At 44.6% G+C, this 26,822-nt stretch overlaps 1 protein-coding gene across 3 annotated transcripts in view; it reads left to right on the forward strand.

The window, feature by feature from the left end:
* LOC140739186 (organic cation/carnitine transporter 2-like) overlaps nt 1–26,822 on the forward strand; it is a 69,861-nt gene that overhangs the window by 24,969 nt on the left and 18,070 nt on the right. For 2 of the 3 annotated variants that reach the window (XM_073067234.1, XM_073067236.1), the window contains exons 7-10: nt 20–234; nt 2,722–2,904; nt 5,251–5,386; nt 14,839–15,243. In XM_073067234.1, the coding sequence (XP_072923335.1) occupies nt 20–234; nt 2,722–2,904; nt 5,251–5,386; nt 14,839–14,911 (607 nt within the window). In that variant the 3' untranslated portion in view covers nt 14,912–15,243. Of the gene's footprint in view, nt 1–19; nt 235–2,721; nt 2,905–5,250; nt 5,387–14,838; nt 15,244–26,822 lie in introns of those variants that run through there. The other variant, XM_073067235.1, reaches the window with a different exon arrangement.

Raw genomic sequence — 26,822 nt, forward strand, 5'->3', positions numbered from 1 at the left:
TTTGAATTTGTTTTTGCAGGATGATCATAACAATGGGATACTATGGCCTGACATTGAACATACCGAATCTCCATGGTGATGATTATCTCAATTGTTTCCTCTTTGCTGCCTCAGAGATTCCAGCCAACGTAGCAACATGGCTTCTCCTCAGGAAATATTCACACAAGTTCAGCCTTTCGGGTGCTCTCTTTCTTGGCGGAAGTGTCCTGCTCTTCATTCAACTCATCCCATCACGTAAATTTTACACTGCTTCTATATTGATCCTATTGTGATATTTGTTAACAGGCATGATAAAGTAGTATCCCATGGTCAGTTGAAATATACAGGAGCTGTATTTCTGAGAGGTTTTAGCATACTGGTACAATATGCCAACTCTGAAAGTCTTCACATTCTTTCCACCAAATAACTTCACATTTTACTGGTGATATGACATCGAGATGCTGGACCAAATTTTGACTTCTGCAGATGTGCGTGAGAGTCCAAATGAAGCCTACTGCCTTGCCTACATTTCTATGAACATCATGGTGACCAATTGAAAACCAGCTAAAATATATCTGGGTAGAACAGATTTCACTCAATTTTTTAAAGAGTATGTACGTTCTCCCTAGGACTGTGTGGGTTTCCTCCAGGTTTACAGTTTGCTCCTAAATTCCAAAGGTGTATGATTAGGGTTAGTGAGTTATCGGCATGCTAGGTTGCCATTGAATATTTGGCTGAGTGACATCATAATAAGAACCTCTTGTTCAATATCAGCAAGACCAAGGAACTGCTTATAGGCTTCAGGAGAGGAAAACCAGAGGTCCATGAGCCAGTCCTCAACAGACGATCAGAGGTGGAGAGGGTTAGCAACTTTAAATTTTTGGGTGTTATTACTTCAGAGAATCTGGCCTGCACCCAACACCTAAGTTCATTGTGAAGAAAGTACAGAGGCACCTATATTTCCTTTGAGTCTGTGGAGCTTCGGCATGACATCTAAAATTTTGACAAACTTCTATAGTTGTGTAGTGGAGAGTATATTCACTGGCTGCATCATGACCTGGTATGCGAACACCAATGCCTTTGAATGGAAAATCCTACAGAATGTATTGGATTTGCCTCAGTGCATCATGGTAAAGACCTCCCAACCACTGAGCACATCTACATGAAATGCTGTCGTAGGAAAGTAGCATCTACCATTGGAGATCCCCATCACCCAGGCCATGCTCTTTTCTCACTGCTGCCATCAGATAGAAGGTACAAGAACCTCAGGACTCACAACACAAGGTTCATGAACAGTTACTACCCCACAACTATTAGGCTCTTGAACAAAAGGGCATAACTACACTCACTTGCCCATCCATTGAGATGTTCCCACAACCAATGATCTCACTTTAAGACTCTTTATCTTGTTACCTCATCTTCTCATTATTTATTACTACTTATTTTTATTTCCATTTGCATAGTTTGTTGTCTTCTGCACTCTAGTTGATTTTTCAATGATCCTGTTATAGTGACTTTTCTATAGATCTGCTGAATATGCCTGGTGGAAAATGAATCTCAGAGATGTATATGGTGACATATATGTACTTTGATAATAAAAAATTATTTCACTTTACTTTCTTTATTTATGACCTTCTATAAACTATCTCGTTTGACATTTGGTTTTCCTAATACTATAGAATCATACATCACAGAAACCGTTTTTGACCCATCATGTCCATGCTGACAATCTATTTATACCAACATTATTTACCAGCTTTTGCTCCATATCCACTTGCTTATAAGCAGTGACAATTCAAGAGTTCTTCTGGAGAATTCCTGGATGTTATTGAATTAAGAGTATCAGAGTATCCCCCTAAAGGCATTGCATTCTCAATTCCAAATTCTGATCTCCCTAATATACACAAAATGCTTGTCAAACAGTAATATTCACTTCCCTCTCTTTATTCTCCTAATTTCACTTTTAAGTTCTCCCCACCCCAACATTTGCTATATTCCTAAAGAAGTTATCTCATTTTCATTTCTCAGAATCTTTATCTTTGGGCACCCACAATATCCCTTGACATCCAGGGTTCCATGTCCATATTTTCATCTTTTTAGGAACATGATCTAATCAATCCTCATTAATTCACTTTTGAATGACACAAACTTGCCGATGAAAACCTACCTGTAAACAACTGATGCAAATTTACCTTTGCCAGATTTTGCCTTACAATATTGTAATCGCTGTGCTCCAATTTTGACTTTAACTTCCAGACCATACATATCCCTTTTGACAACTACTTCAACCCTATAAAAGACTATTTACTATCTCCAAAATGCTCAATATCTCTCTCAAAGGCTGTGTCTGTTTTTTCCATCTGCCTTTGTCAACTTAAAGCTGCTTTGTCTCTTGTAAGTGTGCCATAGAATTTATATTTGTAATTATTATTGTTGTGGAAATGAGATGCTGTTGTTTACTGCACCTCACTTACATTAAGCAAAATGTTTAACAGTAATATAGTGTATTTTGTGTATCTTCAAAACAGGATCTCAGTCACCAGAAACCTGCACTTCGAGAGCTATTTTCCCATGAATTTTAGTGTCAGAGGAAAGACATCAGAGCTTGATTGTTAGCATTGGAACTACCACGTACTGGGGAAAATTAAGCCATGTGTCAAATATGGGGACAGATGTATACAGTCCATACTTGCAAATTAGAGCATCTTCCATCCAGTCTACAGCTATTTCTGTTTCTTTTAGATCTCTTAATAGTTGCTACAGTGCTGGTGTTAATTGGAAGATTTGGAACTTCATGTGCCTTTTTCATGGTTTATATCTACACTGCTGAACTGTATCCGACCCCACTGAGAAACACAGGTGTCGGAGTGAGTTCAATGGCATCCAGGATCGGCATCATAATTTCACCTTGCATTCTTTTGCTTGGTAAGGCAACAATTAATCACCATTATACTGATAAACCGTATGGACGTTTGACGCTTTCTAAATAATTTCTTAATGGAGCTATCGGTCTTTTCTTTGCAGTGAGGTCTTTAAGCAGAAAGAACAGCTTCCTTGTATTTAAAATTCTGTAGAATACATGAGTCTAACAATGAATTTCAGAGCAACAGTGAGAGGAGTCTGGATGTGGGTGCATTACTGGTGTTCTCCCCACAGACCCTGAGTACCTGATGCTACACTCCCACTTACAGTACACTTTCAGTTTTGGAGGAGAGAATAGGCCATTCTGGAGGAAAAGTTGCCTGTTGGCTTGACCAACATGGTCATTTATAGGTCTAGGCAGATTGCACTCAGGGGAGTTTTGTACCTTTCTGTTTGTCCTTCTGCTTCAAAGTAGGCTGGGAACGTTCAAAACCCCTTGGTAACCCTGAGCTCTTCCATGATCTGTAAGCATCAATGAAGTGAGGACAGCGCCGGGAAGAGTACTGATCTGATCTGCTTTCACTGTTCAAAAAGCATTGCTTATTTGTGACAAACATGAGAAAATTTGCAGATCCTAGAAATCCAAAAGCAACACACACAAAATACTGAGGAACTCGACCTGGTCTGCTGAGTTCCTCCAGCATTTCATTTGTTACATGTATTGCTTTGTTTCTTTGTGAGTTGCTTGGTTCAATTCTATTAAAGTTCCTGAATAAAAACTGAAGATTTCCATTAGTTTCCATTCTAAGTTCCTAGGTAATGCACACAGGACCTAGGCACATAGAGATGCAATTTTCATTCTAATTTTGCTTAAATGTGGGTAGCCTCTGCCATTCATGCATAAGGAAGCAGGCTTTTGGTGTACCTGAGGGGACTGAGGCTAGTGCAAATATACAAGTCAGCCCTTCTACTTAATTACCTCCTCTCCCATAGCCCTCCTACCCACTTAATTCAAACTTCTTATCTCCAGAACTGATCATCTTCACCCATCCTGAACCACATGCCAATTACTTTATTGGAACCCATAACCGCTAATCATAAACATCCCAACTGTCAACCCCCTTTGATCACTGACAGGTGACTGCTTCCAAATTCCAAAGTATGATCCTGTTCCCATATCTCTATCTCATATTCCCTTGAGAATCGATCTTAGATCTATCTAATTTCCATCATTTACCGGTAGTTTATACCCGTCAAGCTGTGTGAAGGGTTGTTCTTGTGTTTCGGCCTCAGGTGCTACTGAATTTACAAGCAATTGACCACAATCAAAAGTGTTATTGCCTGAATATGCTCATTGCCATAAAACTGCCATTCAGGTGCTAAGGTGCAGTGAAATTTCAGGCCTTTTGGTTTATGTAGAGTTGATTGGAACTGTTAACTTTAAATGTAATTTCTTTTATTAATTTAAGATTGACTGATGACAATGTCATCCTAATTGGTAGCTTAAAATGTAAACAAACCTTTAACATCTGTTGTTGAAACTGATATAAAAAATACCTAGTTTGTTTCAATGTCGCATGTTGTTGCAAATTGGTTCTCCAATTGGTTCATAGCTGTCAGGTCCCATGTGACGGGTACTTACGCTTTTCTCATAGCAAATGGTGCACTAGTATACTTATCAAATCCCAGTTTCCTAATTCATGGATTGAAACAGGTAGTTTTCTAATCCAAAATGTGATTTTCAAAATATAGGTTCAGAATTGAAGTTCAGATTTCTTTATGACTATTTATCTGTAAAATTTGCTGTTCTTTCATAGAGAAAGTCAATATGGAGATATCAAATACTGATACCATTTTAAAGGGTGAAAAATGAAAAATAAGTTTTTGTTTACTTGAGTAAGTGCTTATAGAAAGGAATGGTAGACTCTATGTACGTGTTCTCACTTATTTCAAATTTAAAACATAGCAATGATCACATTTGCTCAGGATGCAAAGCACTCTGCAATAAAAAATGTCAAATAAGTATGTCAATGTCCTAATAGAACAGAAAAATAAAACAAGAAAGGTTTTGTCTTTATGCTCCTGCAATATTTTTCTAAATGTCCACTAACATGTGGGTGGAGAGTCTTGTATTCGTGAAAATTACGACAAAATAGCAAACTAATTCTAGTTCCATTCCCAAGCAGATGATTTAAAAAGTTTCCCATCTCATCTCCTCATTGACAAGAGATAACAGAGCAGCCAAATCAGGGACATTGTGCAAATAAACCAAATTGGAAATCACTTGGATATACATGCAGTGGAAATAGCTTTGAGTGCATTTGGGCCTCAGTTACATGAAGCTCCCATGCTTGTTATATGCATCTGTTGAGGTTCATTTTGAAGTAAATGTTCACTTTATTTTGACAGATGCTTATCAGGAAAATGTGTCACTGAATTTGATAGCGGCTTTGACAATTTTCGCAGCAATTGCGGTTTTGTTTCTGCCAGAAACATGTAATACTCCTCTTCCAGATACCATTAACCAAATGCAAAAAGTTAAGTGGTAAGTATATGTAGTCCTAATGATTCAGTCATTTAATTTTTAAAAAAAGTTCTGCCCTAAATAACTGCAGGTTTGTTGTAGAAAGTGCCTCAGATTTGTTTACACTGAAGACAAAAAGGTGTAAGTCATTTTTAGCAGTTTCCTCCAGATGCTCTGGTTTCCTCTCATGGTCCAAAGATGTACTGGTTGGTAGGTTAATTGGTCATTATAAATTGTCCTGTGATTAGGTTAGGAATAAATCAGGAGTCGCTGGGCCTATTCCAGGCTGTATCTCCATACACTAAAAAAAGTAAATTTTCATGTGAGAATTGTTTGACTTGAACAGGAAACTGTAGGTCATGGAATTAGCTTAAAACCATTGTCTTTGTCAATCTTAGTGGTCACAGAGTTGACAAAGCAGCCTGAGAAAAGAGGAATGCAGGTATTGTTCTCTCCCAATACTCCCCAATGCCATTCGGCTTTACAATTCAACCGCCAGGAGTAAGATATGTTATAGTGCCGGGGTTAGGACTCAATGTATTTAAGTTTTTGAGAGGGTGATTTTAGATGCATATCATATTTTTACTGAGTTAAGTATTGTATGTAATTAGTTTTGCTACAATAAGTGTATGGGACATTGGAAAAAACGTTGAATTTCCCCATGGGGATGAATAAAGTATCTATCTATCTATCTATCTACAGCCACGGTGTAGATATGGAGCAGCAGATAGGGTGCTGATCATGCAGGCCAGCTATTCCTTGAAATGCCTTGAGCATCTTAAATGTTGGAGAAGTTGCAAACATCTGGCCAAGCATGGAATATAGTAATATTTCTGCTGCAGATGATAAAAAGGCTTACATATTAGAAGATGGCCATTTGCTACCTGGTGCCAAGCTTCAGATCTCCTTTAGCCATAGTATGTATGGAAATGTTGAGGAAATTTCAGAAGTGCCAGTGAATGTCTAGAATAGGTGCTTTTTTGCCTCCTTTGTTGGAGATGGCCATTCCATGGTCTGAAATTTAATTGTCACGTGTCATCTCAAAACTTATTGTTGGCGTGTCCTTGCGATAGCAGGTAAATGCTGTTTTATTTGTTAAGATGTTGTAACCTGTGCAATCATTAGTAAATACCCTGAGTTCTAGCCCAATGTTAATAGGTCATTCATGAAACAGTTGAAGATTATGGACAATAGGATACTCTCTTGGGGAACTTCGGCAGTGATTTGAATTATTATATTTATTGATCTCATAAGGTGGGAGCCAAACTGTGATGGTCAGTTAAGACAAATAGCAATATGCAAAGAATATGTTAAAAGAAAATAATGTGAAAAAGTGGCTACTCTGAAAGTTTGGATTCATTTTAGATTATGGTGTTACGTTTGAAGCAGATGGAGAAATGGGGTCAGAACCAGTATATTAAATCAATCAAGAAAATGATGATTAATAAAATGAAAATAGGAGAGGTTGAAATATCTAAAGACTATTTTGCTAAAACAAAACATTTGTAATAAATACAAGGCAATTAGTAAAATTATGTTCCAAGACTAAGACAGCAAGCCAGAAAGATATCTGTAAAAGAAGAAACAGAGCAAATATTAAAACATAAAGTGTGTTACTGAAATGACAACAGCCATAAATACCTTTTCAGATCAGATAAGGGCATATCAAAGTATTGAATCGGAGAGAGAAAGAGAGTCAGTAAGAGTGGTGGAGCTTTCTACAGTACTGAGTTTGCAAAGCTACAGGAAAGAAATTGTATTAGAAAATCCAGCATGAACTCATTTGGTGGAATGACTTTTTATTATTCTTTAATTCTACTTGGTTAAAGAAAAAGAAGATAGTGAAAATATGAATGTCACATAATTGAAAGGTGTCAGTCAAATTAAGCTTATTGGGCATTTGTTTACATCAGGTTTTAATGTTAGAAATGCACAATACAGAAAATGGTGCCAGGTTGTCTCATTATTTACTTGCTTAAAAGTTTTCCTCCTTGTTTGACCATAATTTTCACAAGAAATGTATGGATACGTTGTTTCAACTTTGCACATAGGTAACCCACGTGGAAGAATGTGTTGTATAATGTTGCATTGTTCAATTTTCACATCCCATGCTGATAGTGGCTGGCACTCAAACTAATTGAGTTAAAACCAATGTAACACTTACCCACAAAGGCTGGTATATGTCTAGGGGAAAAGGAGATCCAGCCACACACCAACCCACCTCCCGTACACGCAGGTGCTGTGAGAATCGAGTTTATGCCTCGTGCCGCTCACCGTATCAACTTCATACCAAATACCGTTATGAAATACACATTATAGAATTTACTAACATTAACTAAAGAAGTATTAGGCAATACAATATATATATACAAGGAAAGAGAAAAACAAAAGGCGCCAACTTATCAAAGTTCAGTCAGTGTAGTGCACATCGTAGGAGCTCAATCAACGAATCATCCGACAGCCACGTCGTCACCCCTGGGACCACCCGGTGGTCTTACGAGCCATCCAGCGCCAGTCGCGGTGGTCCTACGAGCCGTCCAGCGCCCGTCCACCTTCCTCGTCCGTCTCTCCTCCCGACTCTCCTCACACCCCAAGCCCGCGCAACCCCTCCCCCAAGTTCCCAGCCTCACAAAACACAATAACATTCCCCATTGATTAACAATTACCATATCAGCCATTCTAAAGCGAAACAATGGCAAGAGAAACTTTTAACAGACAAAGAAGCATTCCTACTCATAACAAACCAAAGAAGCCCTTTTTAGTAACATACACAGGACATTGTACATTCTCTCCCCACCAGCAAATGTCATGCCCTCATGGCATTACTAGAGTTCCCCAAAGCTTCTTGCAACACACAAAACCCAACCCAGGTGCAGAAAGCAGTGACATAACTACCCAGAGCAGTAGAAATCACACTCGGTTCTCCTGGTACCACATACGTCAACCGCTCCGGGTGCGCCTAATCCTCTGAGATCTCCATACCCCTTCTGCCCCACTGGGCTCCCTCTTCACCTGCGAACCCACTGTCTCGGACACCCCAGGTCTTCCTGACAGACCCTCACCCCCTTCCTCACGGGGGTCCTCCCTCACCTGAGATCTCTCCGGCTCACGCTCGGGCTCCACCCTCTCTCCCACCACTGTTGGCTGCCTCTCCATCTGGCCCTCAAGACCTTCCCTCCTCTCACCCAATTCAGTATGGGAAGGGCCAGGAGCCCCCTCTCCTGGTACTGGAGCACCAGCGAATGGGAACAGGGGCCACTCATCTGAGTCGTCCTCTTCCGAATCAGTAGCCATTTCCGGGCGAGGGACCCGTCCCCGCTCTTCAGCAGTGGGCTCTTCCCTTTCTCTGTGCCCTCGCAGAGTCCTTGTACTGGGTGTAACCTCCCACTCTGGCTCCGTATCCACCTGCACCGCTTGACCCAGCAGCAGCAGGTGATTCCGATGGAGTACCTTGATAGGCCCTTTCCCATCCTCAGGTTTCACCCGGTAAACTGGCAGGTTCGGCATCTGACTCTCTATTACATAGGGGCTGGCCGCCCATCGGTCTGCCAACTTGTGCTTACCAGGGAGTCCCAAATTCCATAAAAGGACCCGGTCGCCCGGCAATAATTGAACAAACTTCACCTTTCGATCATACCGCATCTTATTCCTCTGATTTTGTTTGGTAGCCGCCGCCTCAGCCAACTCGTACGCCCGCTGTAACTCCCTCTTCATGTCGGACACATACTTTAGATGGGACTTCCCGGGTAATTCACCCACTTCACCCCCAAAACACAAGTCAATGGGCAACCTTGCTTCCCGCCCGAACATCAGATAATAGGGCGAATATCCTGTAGCATCATTGCGAGTACAATTGTAACAGTGAACCAATTGTCCAATATGACGACTCCACCTGCTTTTCTGCCCAATCTCCAGCGTCCCGAGCATATCCAACAGGGTCCGGTTGAACCTCTCTGGCTGCGGATCTCCCTGTGGGTGATACGGGGTAGTCCTGGATTTCTCAACCCCAAGCATAGTCAGTAATTCATGGATAAGGCGGCTCTCAAAGTCCCGCCCCTGATCGCTATGGATTCGCCTGGGAAGGCCGTAATGAACAAAATACTTCTCCCATAACACCTTCGCCACTGTCGTCGCCTTCTGATCCTTAGTGGGAAATGCCTGAGCATAGCGAGTGTAATGATCGGTGATGACTAAGACATTCGCGGTGTTGCTGGTGTCAGGTTCAATCGACAGAAAATCCATACATACCAGGTCCAGAGGTCCCGCACTCTGTAAGTACGACAGTGGAGCCGCCAACGCGGGCAGGGTCTTCCTTCGGATGCAACGACTGCAGCCCCTACAGTATTCTTTGACTTCCCCCCTCATCCGGGGCCAGTAGGACCGGTCTTTGAGTAATCCATAGGTCTTTTCCACCCCCAAGTGTCCAGAATCATCATGTAGGACCTGGAGTACAGCCTGCCAATACTCCTCCGGCAGGACCAGTTGCCAACAGTGGGGTTGGTCCGGAGGCGCCGTTACCCGGTACAAGATTTTGTTCTTTAACTTCAACCGAGACCACTCCTTCAACAACAGGGGCACGAATGGGTGTTTCGCCTTCTCAGCCAACGCCCCATCCCCCCTCTCGACCGCTCTCCACACTGTGCCAATGCCCGGGTCTTTTTGCTGAGCAGCTGCCACTTCCCCCGGACTCAGTTCCGGCAACTGTTTAGTCCGCAGTGCGGTCAGGTCACAGTAAGCTAGGGGTATGGCGTCGTCAAAAACCCCCAAATGGTCCACGGCTCGCTCCAGCCTTCCTCTTCCCTCGGCCTTCACGGTGATAGCAAACTGACACATCACCTTCACTCCAGGGGCAGGGACACTCTCCCACTCCTCATCCCTCTCCTGTTCCCCCGGCTCCCGACAAGACAAAGCATTCGCATCGACATTCTTGCTTCCGGGCCGGTACCTCAGGCTGAAATCATATACCGACAAGGCCGCCAGCCACCGATGTCCTGTGGCATCCAGCTTTGCCGAAGTCAAAATATAAGTGAGCGGATTGTTATCCGTTCGCACCTCAAACTTGGCTCCGTACAGGTAATCGCCCAACTTGTCCACCACCGCCCACTTCAGCGCCAGGAACTCCAACTTGTGAGTGGGATAGTTTCTCTCCGATGGCGACAAGCTTCGGCTGACAAAGGCTACCGGCCTCAATGCTTTGCCATGTTCCTGGTACAGAACAGCCCCGACACCCTCTCGACTGGCATCCATGTGCAGCACATATGGCTTCTGGGGGTCGGCAAAAGCCAACACCGGGGCCTGGGTCAGTGCCCTTTTCAAAGATCGGAACGCCTCTTCACATTGACCATCCCATCTCGAGCCAAAAGGTTCCGCCGGGTTCCAGTATCCTCCAGCGTCCTGCCTCTGGTCCCCCGTCCTTTTCTTTCCCACCGGGGGATAGCCACACAACAGCTGAGTCAACGGGTGACACACTTTGGCGTATCCTTTCATAAATCGCCGGTAATACCCACAGAACCCCAAAAATGAGCGCAGAGCGCCCACTTTCTGGGGTCTCGGCCAGGTGGTCACAGCCTCTATCTTGGTTGGATCAGTAGAGACTCCCTCTCGCGAAATGATATGGCCAACATAGCTAACTGACGACTTGCAGAACTGGCATTTGTCCAGGGAAAGCTTCAACCCTTCTTCATTAAGCCGGCCCAACACCTTCAACAGCCTCTCCTCATGTTCCTCCAAAGTCGATCCAAACACTATCAAATCGTCCAGGTACACCAGCACCTCTAACAGATTCATATCCCCCACAGTTCTCTCCATGAGCCTCTGGAAGGTGGCTGGGGCTCCCGATATGCCTTGGTGCATTTGTTCGAACTGAAAGAACCCCAGCGGGCAGATAAAAGCGGTCTTCTCTTTATCGCCCGCACTCATCGGGATCTGGTAATACCCACCTCTTAAATCCAGCACACTGAACCACTTCGCACTGCTCAGGCAGGCCAGCGCATCCTCGTCTCTTGGGACAGTATATTGATCAGGGACAGTTCGCCGATTCAATGTCCTGTAGTCAACACACATGCGCACTCGCCCATTCTTCTTCCATGTCACCACTATTGGGGACGCATAAGGACTTCGGGACTCAGCTATGATTCCGGCCTCCTTCAACGTGCACAAGTGCTGCTGCACGTCCTCAACATCTGCCAGAGCCAGCCGCTGGGATCTCTCTCGGAACGGGGTATCCTCCGTCACCCGGATGGTGCGGCGAGTGCTTTTGGAGCAGCCAACATCAAACTCGTCCCGAGAAAAAACAGCTTCCATCTTCAGCATCTTCTCCACTAGCCTGTGTTTCCACTCCGGCGACACAGGGGAATCCCCGAAGTTAAAGACTTCAGCGGTCAGCTCTCTTCGATGCTCCGATCCCTCCCCTTAGGGGTCCTCACTGGTGCGCTAGACATTAACATCACCGGGAACAGATGTGCCAGCGGCATTCCCCTCTTAAAGGTGATGTCTCTTGCCGTGGTGTTCCTGACACTTATAGCCAAACGCCTCGCATGTACCACCCCTGGTCTCTGCACTTCGGGCCTCACCAGCGCCCCCGCCGGAAATCGTGTCTCCCCTTCAAGATTGTCCGGGGCGTCTACTAACAGGGCTTCGCCCATCGGAACTCCTGGGAATCTGGGGGTCCCCATCACTAGTGCTACCTCCCCGGGTCGGATCACCTTGGGCCTCGCCTGCGTACACCACACCGTCCCTCGTTTACACTCCGGGTCCAGACCTAGGGAGGCAACCCCTTCTTCGAACACTGCTCGAAACACTGGATGCACCGAGAGGGTCCAGAAAGTCTTCCCCCGCTTTCTCCTTACAAGCTCCCAGGAGCCGTCGCACAACGGGGGAATTAGTCCCCACCAGGAGGGCAGCACCACCAGTTTCCACCGGGTCAGGACACACCAACACCAACGTCTCAATAGCTTCGGACACTCCCACATCGCCCTCCGAGAACTCCAATCTCACCGATAGGTACCCATCGTACGGGTAGTCACCCTCGCTCACATCCCAAATCTGCAGGGCGTCAAGTGGGGTTACGGGCAAATGCTTTAGATATTGGTTGTAGAAAGACCAGTACAATAAGGTCACCTGTGATCCCGTATCCAGAACGGCTTTTGCGTAAACTCCCTCTATCCGTAGACCCACACTGGCACGGGGTCCTACCAGCCCATCTGGAATAGAGGCGTGGGCACCCGGTGGTCCCCTGGCTGATCTCTGGGAACGTGTTCCTCCAGAGGCTCCAGTCCTTTCCCTCACTGAGCCTCTCCTAAATTTCCCGACACCTCCCCCTTCTTAGTCGCAGGGGGGCTTGTCCTCCGCGAAACTCCTTGTCTCTCACAATCCCACCTAAAGTGTCCCTCCTCTCCACAGCTATAGCACACCCTCGGCCGCCCACAGTCCCGCCTGAAATGCCCCTCTTTCCCACAGTTAAAGCACACGCTGCCTGTCGCCCCTCCTCTCCCAGGACGACTCCCGCTCCCAACCCACTGCACTGGTCGCCCCTGAGAGTGGGTACCTCCCCTGTCCCTCCCCTCCAGAGGGGATTCTCTACCCCTCGGTGGGTTGTCATTCCTCCACCCAGCCACCACTTCCTGTATCGCTGAGGATCGCTCCCGTAGGCCCGCGCCCCATTTTCGCCCCAACGCGCTCTCTTCCTCCCGCACCTCTCTAATCAGTGGCCCGAACGATGGAGGAGGGCCTTTCCTATAAGCCTGCCAGATAGTCCACGCCACCTTGTCCTCCTCCAGAGACCACTGAATAACTGACTCATCCTCACGCTAGCCACGTCCGGTGCCTTCACTACCCCCCGGCGCCGCAGCCCCGAGAGCATCCCCTCCATCCTAAATATGTACTCGGAGAGCTTTTCCCCTCTCCGTTGTTGCAGGCATTGGAACTCTGCTAAAAGCAGCCAGGGTTCCCCTGACAACCCAAACGCTCCCTCCAAAACTTCTATACATTCCTCCACTGAGGCCCCAGACTTTTCAGCTTTCAACTCCCGGACTGTTTTGGCTGCTAAACCCCTCAAACTTCCCACCAATCGCTGCCTCTTCTCCTCCTCCGAGCCTGGCCACTCCTCTAACATCAAGGACGTATGCTCGATCCAGGTCTCATAGTCCACCTCCCCGTCCGGAGTAGGCTTGGCTCCGGAGAACACCCCCAGCTTCAGTCATGGCCTCTCGGCCTCTCCCACCAGGGAGTTAAGTGTGGCTGCCAGCTCCGAGGCTTCCCCCCTACCTGGGGAGCGGGGCTTAGTCACGACTCCCTCCTCCCACCTCCCTTTACTAGTGCCTGCCACCTCTCTGGGGTTTTCCTCTAGCTCTAGCCCCTCCTCCGGTGTCTCCTCAGCCTCATCCTCGGAGAGAGTGTGGAGCCCCCACGGCCCCTCCTCCCCCGGTACACTGACCATCGCCGGCAGTTCCAATGTCCTGACGTCAGCACTCGTACTAACCAACACCCAGCTAGACTCCATCACTTTACCACACCGTCTAGCTACCAATTCTACCTGCCCCATACCCTTCACCAAACTTAACCCCCGCACTATCGCGTCTCTGGAGACTCGAAAATCCACTCCGCTCACTACGCATGCGTACTGTACCGGTACACCTTCAAATCCGCACCAGCGAACAATCTTATCTCTGTCCATCTCCGCTCTGCTGCCAGCGCGATTCCACAGCCCCCTGACAATCCAATCCCGGGCGAGCACCCCACAACTGTAACATTTACCCACAAAGGCTGGTATATGTCTAGGGGAAAAGGAGATCCAGCCACACACCAACCCACCTCCCGTACACGCAGGTGCTGTGAGAATCGAGTTTATGCCTCGCGCCGCTCACCGTATCAACTTCACACCAAATACCGTTATGAAATACACTTTATAGAATTTACTAACATTAACTAAAGAAGTATTAGGCAATACAATATATATATACAAGGAAAGAAAAAAAACAAAAGGCGCCAACTTATCAAAGTTCAGTCAGTGTAGTGCACATTGTAGGAGCTCAATCAACGAATCATCCGACAGCCACGTCGTCACCCCTGGGACCACCCGGTGGTCTTACGAGCCGTCCAGCGCCAGTCGCGGTGGTCCTACGAGCCGTCCAGCGCCCGTCCACCTTCCTCGTCCGTCTCTCCTCCCGACTCTCCTCACACCCCAAGCCCGCGCAACCCCTCCCCCAAGTTCCCAGCCTCACAAAACACAATAACATTCCCCATTGATTAACAATTACCATATCAGCCATTCTAAAGCGAAACAACGGCAAGAGAAACTTTTAACAGACAAAGAAGCATTCCTACTCGTAACAAACCAAAGAAGCCCTTTTTAGTAGCATACACAGGACATTGTACACCAAATTTATTTGAAATAATTGACTATATCTGGCCAGTAGAACCCGGATAAAGATTAAGTTCAAATCCATTTTTATCACATTTTAAAATTAATACAGGTTCAAAGGCAAAGGACGTACTCACTTTAAGCGAAAATGCAACAATGGGAAAAAATACAGTGGTCCTTCATGAGGAAGCGTTTTGACACACCTGACTACTGATCTTAAGCAGCAAACAACTGAGGATTTCATCATAAATTGCATCATGGTCTGATGGATCCTTCTGCATAACCTAGAGTGAAAATGAGAGAAGTGGGACTCCACTCTAAAATGCTCAGATAATCTATGAAATAGCATTTGATTATTCTTACTAAGTTTTAATGAAATATATTTTCTGGACCTTTTTTTTCTCCGGTCTGGGCATTGTCAAGAAATAGATTTTATATATGTTTAGCTTCTTAGGATCAAATTACCTTTGCATATTTTCCTCTTGATAGAACAATTTATTAAATGCAATGAAACAAACCACATCATCTACTGAGTATAGTGGTTTCCTTCGGGTAATGCTATCTGCTATCGACTCTTCCTTCTGCAATATTCCTCCAACTGGCTTCCAAACTTCTGCTTTAATGTTTAATACAGATAATTATATTAGAAACCTACTTTTATTTATTCACTTCTAAGTTTTGGATGTTGTTGGCAATGCCGGTATTTGTTGTATATTGTTACGGATTCAGGCAACAATAAATATATGAGTTAGGCAGGAGTTTATATAACAAATAACACGTTTATTAAACACTGAAAACAAACCCCCCAAAAGTAAACAAATCACTGACGTAACCGGAAGTCAGCTGCTGTGCGGCAGCTTGAACAGTTTTTAAAGCATTGAAACTTAAACAGTTCTTAAAGCGATGTTGCAAAACCAGTTTTTCAAAGTAGTATTGCCAAAAGTTCAAAATGCTCACAGTCCATTTAAGGGAGAAACTTTTTAAGACGATTTAAATTCTCTTTTCCGTCGTGTTGCTTCGGTTCCCAAGATCGAACTTTTTCCCACGAAGAATTTACGAAACGAAACGGCTTAAAGGCACTGACCTTTCCTTTACAGAACTATTCCCAATCCTTTCTGCTATTTCGCAGGGATTAACACGAGAACAGTCAACGAATTCCTTCCGAATAAGGATCAAACAAGGTCGAACCTGTTTCACCGTCGAAATTGATTCTCCTCGATCTTTAACTCCCGAACTCCGATCTTCACTCTCCACTAATTCTCAACTAGCAGTATTGTAGAGAACCTGCTGGCAATGACCTTTTAAACTTTAGGCATTAGATAAAACTTCATCTTTCAACTAAACTGCATCATAACATTAAATCACGCAGTGGCATGAAGTCAAATTGGCAAATCCAGCCATGAACTGCCCCGCCTCACAGGGAGGGGTCCTCCTTTTATTCCCTGTAAAAAAAACCTGTCACACGACCTCTACTGGTGGGAAAATGACGTCACTCCACCATCACAAGACCATTACCTCAAGTCCAGTATAGCTTCAATCCCAGTCACGTGTCACGTGTATGTAACAATATGCTTCAAGGCTCCTAAAGCAGCGTCTCTACTTTTTGCGAAGGCTGAGGAAAGTCCATCTCCCACCCCCCATCCTCATCACATTCTACAGGGGTTGTATTGAGAGCATCCTGAGCAGCTGCATCACTGCCTGGTTTGGAAATTGCACCATCTCAGATCGCAAGACCCTGCAGCGGATAGTGAGGTTAGCTGAGAAGATCATCAGGGTCTCTCTTCCCGTCATCACGGACATTTACACTACACGCTGCATCCACAATTGAAACAGCATTATGAAGGACCCCATGCACCCCTCATACAATCTCTTCTCCCTCCTGCCATCTGGGAAAAGGCTCCAAAGCATTCGGGCTCTCACGACCAGACTATGTAACAGTTTCTTCCCCCAAGCTATCAGACTCCTCAATACCCAAAGCCTGGACTGACACCTTGCCCTACTGTCCTGTTTATTATTTATTGTAATGCCTGCACTGTTTTTGTGCACTTTATGCAGTCCAGTGTAGGTCTGTAGTCTAGTGTAGCTTTCTCTGTGTTGTTTTTTTTACGTAGTTCAGTCTAGTTTCCTGTACTGTGTCATGTAACACCATGGTCCTGAAAAACGTTGTCTCATTTTTACTGTGCACTGTACCAGCAGTTATGGTCGAAATGACAATAAAAGTTGACTTAACTTGACTTGAAATTGAGGAAACAGGTGTGCTTGAAACCATTTAAAAATATACAAACAATAGTAGATTTCTTTCCACGGAGGATATAAAATACACCCTATCCTCGTTATATCCGTGGGATACGTTCCTCGCAGTCGGCACATAATGTGAATAATTACTTAAATAGAGAAAATAGGGCTGCGTTCCAGAGGGCTTCCTAAATACATTTATCTGTAATTTATTCACATTTTCATACCAATAGGACACAAAAACAGTACAAGGCAACATTCATATTATATTTCATCAACTTAAGGTAATATTCAATGTAATAAATCGTAGAAAATTAACATTCTAGGGTGTACAGTACTCACCAACAGTGGCAGGTGTTTTCGCTCCGGGAGATGAATGGTTGTTGTTGTGTCGGGCAGCTTTACATGGATAAGGTGGATGGTTGTGGTCGTCAGGATCATATCAAGCACAGCAAGGGGTGAAGGAAGACTCACAGAACTCTTAGAACTGCTGGCAGCAGGAGATGACACTGGCTTGAAGAAGGTGGTCAGGGTTGTTTGCTTGGCAGCATTTTGTTTTTCAGCATAAATTTGTTTGCAGGGAAGAAGGGTTGACGGCAGGGAACGACTGAAATGCTGACTCCGTTCTAAACTTGGGTCCATGTGCATCACCATTTGTGCTAAGTGTTCCGACTTCCACCATTCCCTCACCATTGGTAAACTCCCGGGATTTTCAAAATGATCTGTCACTTGCAGCATCTGAGAGATAGTTCGCCGTAAAAAAAACCGCTTGAATGTGCATCACACCTTGGTCAAGCGGTTGAATCAGTGTTGTTGTGTTAGGCGGCAGGAAACGCATTGATATGTTAGGATGAATGCTGTCCAAATATTTAGGATGGACTGGCGCATTGTCAAGCAACAAAAGAACTTTAAAGGCACGATTCTGTTCCCAGCAGCAGCATCCCAGAGCTGTGTAACCGTCGCCTGATGCCATGCTGTTTATAATTTCCAATGTTTTTTCAAGTGTTAAAGTGGTTCTCTGCCGCTGGGCTGATGGCCCAGGACATGACATCAGACGCTTAGGAGGCATAGTTAAATATTTCAAGTGCAAAATCACTGCACTGTGGGTAAAACCAACAAAAGTTTAAGAGCGCAAGATTGCACATCCACACCTTGCCAAAACCAATGCGAGACTGGTGGGAGTGAAATTGTGAGGTGCACGCACCTGACTTGTACTGGCAGGAAAGCAGAGCTCCTCGCATAACTGAGTTTTGGATACATATAAGGAGACATTGGTAGAAATGGGTTCCTCGCATGACTGAACTGCATTGTCTGAAGACGCATATAACAAGGATAGGGTGTAATCGGAAGTGCAATAATTCAGTAGTTTCATTCTAAGCATTACTTGCAATTCAATACTTCAATTACCTGAATTTAAATTCCTCAATACTGTGCTGGGATTTTAACTTGAATCACTGAAACAATGCCTCAGGCTTTGGATGCACACAAAAAAACTTAGCTACTGATTATATCAGCCTATTAAACCTCTTTGACCATTCAGTTATAGCTTTGCAGTTGTGCATTTTATTGCAAGGCTTTTGCTAATGTAATATCACAGTCAGTATTCAGTTCATTTCTGTTCTAACTTACAACATATTCTGTTATATATAACAAGGTGTTTGCTGAAAATACAAAAACTACTTTGCATTTAATAGAAAGCAAGAAAATTTTGCTCAAAAATGGGTAATGAACCTAGCTAAGTAACTGACGTTTCATTGGGAGATCAGTTAGAGAATAGCGATCACAACTCCCTCTGATTTCAGATTGTATGGACAGTATTAAATTTTTGTGAGGCAAATTACAAGACTATTAGTCAGAGACTAGGGCAAGTTAATTGGAAAAATCTGCTTTTGAGAAAGCCCACTTCTGACATGTAGATAAACCACACAGAGCACAGAACAGGTATTTTCCAATGAGAAGTAAGTTGAGAAAGATGGTAAACTTAGTCAAGAATGAAAAGGAAGCATGTGTAAGGTTTAGGATGCTAAAATCAAAAACAGTCCTTGTGAATTACAAAGCAGTCATAAAAGAACTCAAGGAGGGAATTCAGAAGCCAAGACGGGTCATGAAAAGCCCTTGGCAAGTAGGATTAAAGAAATTCCAATGTATTTTATACATCAAGAGCAAGAGGGTAACTAGGGAGTGGGTAAGACCATTCAAGGATAAAGGAGGGATCATGTCCTTGAAGGAGGATGAGTGGATGAATTGAATTGACTCTGTTACTCACATCCTTCATATACATGAGGAGTAAAAATCTTTATGTTACGTCTCCGTCTAAATGTGCAATGTAGAATTTAGAGTAATTTATAATAAATAGTATGTACAACAGGACAGTCAATACAACATAGAAACACAATTGTATCAGCATGAATTAATCAGTCTGATGGCCTGGTGGAAGAAACTGACCCAAAGCCTGTTGGTCCTGGCTTTTATGCTGTGGTACCATTTCCTGGATGGTAGCAGCTAGAACAGTTGTGTTTGGGGTGACTCGGATCCCCAACAATCCTTTTGGCCCTTTTTACACACCTGACTTTGTAAATATCCTAGATAGTGGAAAGTTCACATCTACAGATGTGCTGGGCTGTCCGCACCACTCTCTGCGATTGAGGGAAGTACAGTTCCCATACCAGACAGTGATGCAGCCAGTCAGGATGCTCTCACTTGTGCCCCTATCCCATCTCTAGTTAGATCGCAACTTGTTTTTGGATCTGTGATTATTACTTCACAAGGATGATGTGATTACATTGGAGAGGGTGCAGGAGGCACTTAGCAGAGTGATTCCAGGGATGGAAAATGAGAAATGTTTGGGATAGAGAAATCTGGTGGGAGATTTTTTTAAGGTGAATGAAATTGGAGTCAAGTTACGATAAAGAAGTTCAACATCCTTGGACTTTGTTCTGTCTATTCCTGCAATCCCCATGCTGCAATATTCTTTTTTGATATTGGTATTGTCACGTGTACCAAGAAATAGTGAAAATTTTCTCTTGCATACTGTTCACACGTATCAAAATCATTAAACAGTGCATCGAGGAAGAACCAGCTTAAACAGTAACAATGCAGAATAAAGTGTAAAGGCAACAGAGAACGTGCTGTGCAGGTAAACAACAAAGTTCAAGAACACAACAAGGTGCAGTTGACTGTAAGATTCCATCTTCTTGTGCAAGCAGTCCATCCAAGATTCTGACAACAGCAGAATAGGAGCAATCCTTCAGCGTAGTAGTACATACTTTCAGGTTTTTGTATCTTCTGTCTGATGGCAGAAGGAAGAAGAGAGAATGTCCAAGGTTAGCAAGGTCTTTGGTTACACTGGCTGAGGCAGGAAGAAGTATAGGCAGAGTCGACGATTCGGGCCGAGACCCTTCGTCAGGACTAACTAAAAGGAAAGAAAGTAAGAGATTTGAAAGTAGGAGGGGGAGGGGGAAATATGAAATGATAGGAGACAGGAGGGGAAGGGGTGAAGCTAAGAGTTGGAAAGGTGATTGGCAAAAGGGATACAGAGCTGGAGAAGGGAAAGGATCATGGGACAGGAGGCCTAGGGAGAAAGAAAGGGAGAGGGGAGCACCAGAGGGAGATAGAGAACAGGCAAAGAGTGATTGTGAGAGGAGCAGAGTGAGAAAAAAAAGGGGGAAGGGGGGAATAAATAAATAAGGGATGGGGTAAGAAGGGGAGGAGGGACATTAACGGAAGTTAGAGAAATCAATGTTCATGCCATCAGGTTAGAGGCTACCCAGACAGAATACAAGGTACTGTTCCTCCAACCTGAGTGTGGCTTCATCTTGATAGTAGAGGAGGCCATGGACAGAGATATCAGAATGGGAATGGGATGTGGAATTAAAATGTGTGGCCACTGGGAGATCCTGCTTTCTCTGGCAGACAGAGGATAGTTGTTCAGCAAAACGGTCTCCCAGTCTGCATCGGGTCTCACCAATATATAAAAGGTCACACTTGGAGCACCAGACGCAGTATACCACAACAGCCGACTCACAGGTGAAATGTTGCCTCACCTGGAAGGACTGTCTGGGGCCCTGAATGGTGGTGAGGGAGGAAGTGTAAGGGCAGGTGTAGCACTTGTTCCACTTACAAGGATAAGTGCCAGGAGGGATCCCTGATAGCTTTATGAAGGGTATATCTCAATTTCTTGTAATGGTCAATACCATCTGATTTGAATGTTGTGGTCCTAAACTTCAGTAGGGAGTGGATTTGCCTGTTTATCCATGATTTCCAGTGGGGAACATTTTGATTGTTCTCTTTGTTATCTACACCTCAATACACCTGCTGATAAAGTTCATAATGGTGGTTATACATCAAGGCTGGCAGCTGAGTATTTGAATGTGGATCAGTCTATCAACTCAAAGCAGTCATGTAGAAGCTCATCTGTTTCCTCAGTCAGCACTGAATGATTTTCTGTACTGGATCCTCATGTCCCTCCATGGCCTCCTCTATTGCCATGATGAGGCCACACTCTGTTTGGAGGAGCAACACCTTATATTCCATCTGGGTAGCCTCCAAACTGACGGCATGTACATAAATTTCTCAAACTTCTAATAATTGCCCCCCACCATTCTGGTTTTCCTCTCTCACCATATCTCCTCACCTGCCCATCACCTCCCTATGGTGCTCCTCACCCTTCCCTTTCTTCCATGGTCTTCTACCCTCTTCTATCAGATTCCCCCAATTCCAGCCCTTTATGTCTTTTACAAATCAACTTCTCAGCTCTTCACTTCATCCTTCCCCCTCACAGTTTTACCCATCACCTACCACCTTGTACACCTTCCTCCACTCCCCCAATCTTGCTGTTCTGACTTATTATCTCTTTCCAGTCCTGATGAAGGGTCTCAGCCGCAATGTTGACTGTTTACTCTATTCTGTAATGCTGCCTTGCCTGCTGAGTTCCTCCAGCATTTTTTGTGTGTTGAGTGGATCTGCAGGCATACAGCAATAGTTAAGGAGGTCTGGGCCCCTAGTGGGACAGCAGACATGCTAGTATTATTTTGATAACATACTGCGGTTGGTCTGGTTGAAATTACTGGCAATGATGATAAAGGCCCCAGGGTATTCCTTTTCAAGGCTGTGGACTAGTGTATATTGAGTACAGTATATAGTCTTTGAATGCAGGTTTCACATCACACTGCAGTGGGATGTGAATTTCCATCAAGAAAGCTGAATTGAATTCTTGTGACAGGTAGTATGAGTGACACTTCACAATGAGATATTGGTTCAGAAGAAACAGTGTCGCGATGAGGCCACTCTCAAGTTGGAGGATTAACACCTTATATTCCGTCTGGGTACCCTCCAACAAATGGTATGAACATCTATTTCTCAAACTTCTGGTAATGCCCGCCCCATTCACCATTCCCCATCCCCTTTTCCCTCTCTCACCATATCTCCTTTATCTCCTTGCCTGCCCATCACCTCCCTCTGGTGTTCCTCCCCACCCCCCCCTTTCTTTCTTCCATGGCCTTCTGTCCTCCCCTAGTAGATTCCCCCTTCTCCAGCCCCGTAGCTCTTTCACCAATCAACTTCCCAGCTCTTTACTTCACCTCCACCACCCCCCCCCCACGTTTCATCTAGTGTTTCTCCTCCCCTCCCCTCACCTTTTAAATCTACTCATCTTTTTTTTTCCTTTATACCTGCTGAAGGGTCTCGGGCTGAAAAGTCGACTGTTTACTCTTTTCCAAAGAATCTGTCTGGCCTGTTGAGCTCCTCCAGCATTTATGTGTGTTGCTTGGATTTCCAGCATCTGCAGATTTTCTCTTGTTTGTGATTGATTGAGAATGAACTCGCCAGGACGATCACATCCACGAGGAGTTGATTTGGAAGCACATCCCGCCCCCTCAGGCAGAGAGATATATGGAGGCAAGATATATAAAGCAGTGCATTGTATTGTATTTCAACTGTAGTTAAACTTTTCCTTCACTACATTGACAACTACATTGGTGCTGCTTCCTGCACCCAAGCTGAGCTCGTCAATTTAATCGACTTTGCCTCTAAGTTCCACCGAGCCCTCAAATTCATTTGGTCCATCTCGGACACTTCTTTCCCCTTTCTTGATCTATCGGTCTCCATCTCTGGAGACAGACTGTCCACTGACATCTTCTATAAACCCATTGACTCTCACAACTACCTCGACTATACCTCTTCTCACCTTGCCACATGCAAAAATCCTATTCCCTATTCCCAGTTCCTCCGTCTCCGCCGCATCTGCTCCTAGGATGAGGCTTTCCATTCCAGGACATCTCAAATGTCCTCTTTCTTTAAGAATCGTGGTTTCCCTTCTGCCGTCATCAATGATGCCCTCACCCGCATCTCCTCCATTTCCCACACCGGCCCTCACCCCATCCTCCCGTCATCACAACAGGGATCGAGTTCCCCTTGTCCTCACCTACCACCCCACCAGCCTCCGGATCCAGCACATTATCCTCCACAACTTCCGCCACCTTCAACAGGACTCCACCACCCAGCACATCTTTCCCTCTCTACCCCTCTCCACTTTCCGCAGGGATCATTGCCTCCGCGACTCCCTGGTCTACATGTCCCTCCCCACAGATCTCCCACCTTTGCACTTATCCCTGAAAGCGTAAGTGCTACACCTGTCCCTACACCTCCTCTCTTACCACCATTCAGGGCCCCAAACAGTCCTTCCAGGTGAGGCAACACTTCACTTGTGAGTCTGTTAGGGTAATCTATTGCATCCGGTGCTCCCGGTGCGGCCTCCTCTACATCGGTGAGACCCGACGCAGATTGGGGGACCGCTTTGTCGAGCACCTCCGCTCCGTCCGCCACAACAGACAGGATCTCCCGGTTGCCACCCACTTCAACTCTGCTTCACATTCCCATTTGGATATGTCCGTACATGGCCTCCTCTACTGCCATGATGAGACCAAACTCAGGTTGGAGGAGCAACACCTCATATACCGTCTGGGTAGTCTCCAGCCCCTTGGTATGAACAGTGAATTCTCCAGCTTCCTGTAATTCCCTCCCCCTCCCTTCCCCCATCCCAGTTTCATTCTGCCTCATCTTCCAGCTGCCTATCACCTCCCACATGATTCTGCCTTCTTCTACTACCCATAGTGCTTTCCCTTTACATTCCTTCTTCACCTTTCCTGCCTATCCCCTCCCTGCTTCCCCTCTGATCTTTCCTCTGATTGGTTTTTCACCTGGCACCTACCAGCCTTCTCCTTCTCACCCTCACCCCACCGTCTTTATGGGGCCCCTGCCCCCTCCCTCCTCAGTCCTGACGAAGGGTCTCGGCCCGAAACGTTGACTGTTAATTTCCATGAATGCTACCCCACCTGTTGAGTTCCTCCAGCGTGTTGTACGTGTTGCTTTGACCCCAGCATCTACAGTGTATTTTGTGAGTTAAAGTTCAGTGATGACATTGAATATCCCAGTATTAATGTCATTGATTCCTGTCAATAAAATGTATTAAGATTTGACCCTGGGGGAAGCAAAACAGACTTGAGTGGTTTCTTACTACAATGGTTTCGTGTAGTTGTGCTGAATGACGAAGCAGAGTGAAATGTCATTACCTGAATTCAGTAATGATGCAAATAGGTTGGGAGGTATGTTTCTGGTGTTACTGGACCGCCCACAATCAACAAATGCTTCAAATTTCCAGAAGAAAGGCGCTGTCTATTTGGTAGCTGCCATTAACATGCGGGATTACGACGAAGTTACCGCTTTCCTGGCAGGCTGGGGACCGCATCAGAAACTCATCTTCGCCCTTCTGAGTGTCAGCGTCATTCCGAATGGTTTCTCCGGATTAAGCATAATTTTCGTCGGAGATGTCCCAGAACATCGCTGCTTAATTCCCGAGAATCTCAACCTCAGCGAAGCATGGAGGAACAGGACGGTCCCTCTCCAGGGTCCCGAACAACAGCGCAGCAAGTGCACTCGGTACCGGCTGGACGTGATACTGAACCTTTCGCAGACATTCCCCGACCCAGATTTCCTCAACATGTCTGAGATCGAACAGGAGCCGTGTCTGGATGGATGGGAGTACAGTAAGGAGCAGTACATCTCCACTATCGTCTCCGAGGTATGTGCTTGTGCCGGCAGCGGTTAGCCCAAGAATCGTTTGCGAAGACAGTTGTGATATGTTCTCAATACAGACATACAGAATATAAACTCACACACAATGAAACTAGTTTTGTTTTAAGTCGGGGTCCTTGATCTCAGATGTTGACTCTGCTTCTCTCCCCACGTTTGTTTTCAGTTTAGATTTCCGGCAGCTGCCGTTTTGTTTTTAATTATTACAAACTCTCTGTGATTATTTCTATTAGCTAGTTTTGGGCTTGGTATAAATCTATATTTGCTTTATTTCAACAAACGTTAGAAATCGGAATTTGATGCTAAACTCCCACTTTGTTTCTCCGCACTCTCTTTATTCAGCAAGGTTTCAGCGTCCTTATTGAAACTAATAGGTTTGAACTTGGTTTAAAATTTTGGGTGGTTCTATACGTAAGTAAATCTTGGTGAAAAGCTTCATGCGGGTGGCGGGAAGATGATATTTGCGAGAGGCCTCCGTAGAAGCAAATTGCTGTTCAGCTTCCAAGCGCATATTAATGGAAGTTTGGATGGGAAGCCAGAGGGCAAAACACTAATTAGTAAGAATCTTCTGATAGTTCATCAAAAATCACACCACCTACTGCTCAACATCAGAAAGTGCTAATACTTTTCAAAACGATTTCCTGAAGTTGGCCATGTCCAATTCCTTAAATATTTTCAAGCGTCCAGTTATTATGTCCTTTATAGATTTCCCAAATACTGAAAAAGTTAACTGGTAAAAAGTTTCCTGTTCTCTCTCTCCTAGCTTCTTAACAAGTTATACTTGCTACTTTCCAATTTTAGAAATCACATTAGAGGGTATGGTACATTGGAAACTGACAATCAATTAACCACACTATCCATAGCCATCTTTTTGACACCCTAGTATGCAAGTCAACATGCCCAGGGGACATTCTTTTTTATTATTGCCTTCAATGCTAGTTTTTATACCAATGTAATTTCTTTGATCTCTTCATTTATGCTAGATATGTAGTCTTACACAATTTCCATAAAGACAGAGCAAAGAACTATTTAGCTGTCATGTCCATTTCCAAACTCTAATTACTCCTGTCTCATTTAGCCAATGACTCACTTTAATATTTGATAATCTTTTATTCATAATCTAATGAAGGTCTGTGATATGATTCTCACTGATGAAGCGACTCAGCCTGAAACATTTGTAGCTTATTCTTCCCTACAGATGCTGCCTAACTTGCTGAGTTCATCCTGCATTTCTAGAATCTCTTGCATTTATAATTCTCTGTAGGCTTATCTCACATTCTTTTTTTCATTCCTTACCAATTCCTTGATCCTGCTTAGATGAGCTTAGAGAGAGCAGGAGGCGTTCAAGCTGTGAAACAAGAAAAATCTGTAAGTTTGGAGTTACACATGAGGAAGCAATTTTGTTTTGATAGTTGACACAGCTGAGTGTATAGTGTCAGGAACAATGATTCAGCTAGTAGGAGGTGGAGTTGGATGGTATGAGGAAGAGAAGAAGGGCGAATAGTACTAAATACAATGCAGTGAGCTGTGGGAATGAATAGCTATACTAAATTGTATAGTATCATAAACAAGGCAGATGAACTTAGAACATGGATCAATATATGGAACTGTGGTCATTACAAAGACTTGGATGTCTCAGGAGCAGCAATGGCTGCTGAGTGTGCCAGGTTTTAAATGTTTTCAAAAGAACACAGAAGGAGACAAAAGAGGTGGAGGTGTGGCATTGCTAATTAGGGATAGTGTCACGGTTGCAGAAAAGGAGGAAGTCATGGA

The sequence above is a fragment of the Hemitrygon akajei genome, chromosome 15 (genome assembly GCF_048418815.1).
Source record: "Hemitrygon akajei chromosome 15, sHemAka1.3, whole genome shotgun sequence".
Classification (NCBI taxonomy): domain Eukaryota; kingdom Metazoa; phylum Chordata; class Chondrichthyes; order Myliobatiformes; family Dasyatidae; genus Hemitrygon; species Hemitrygon akajei.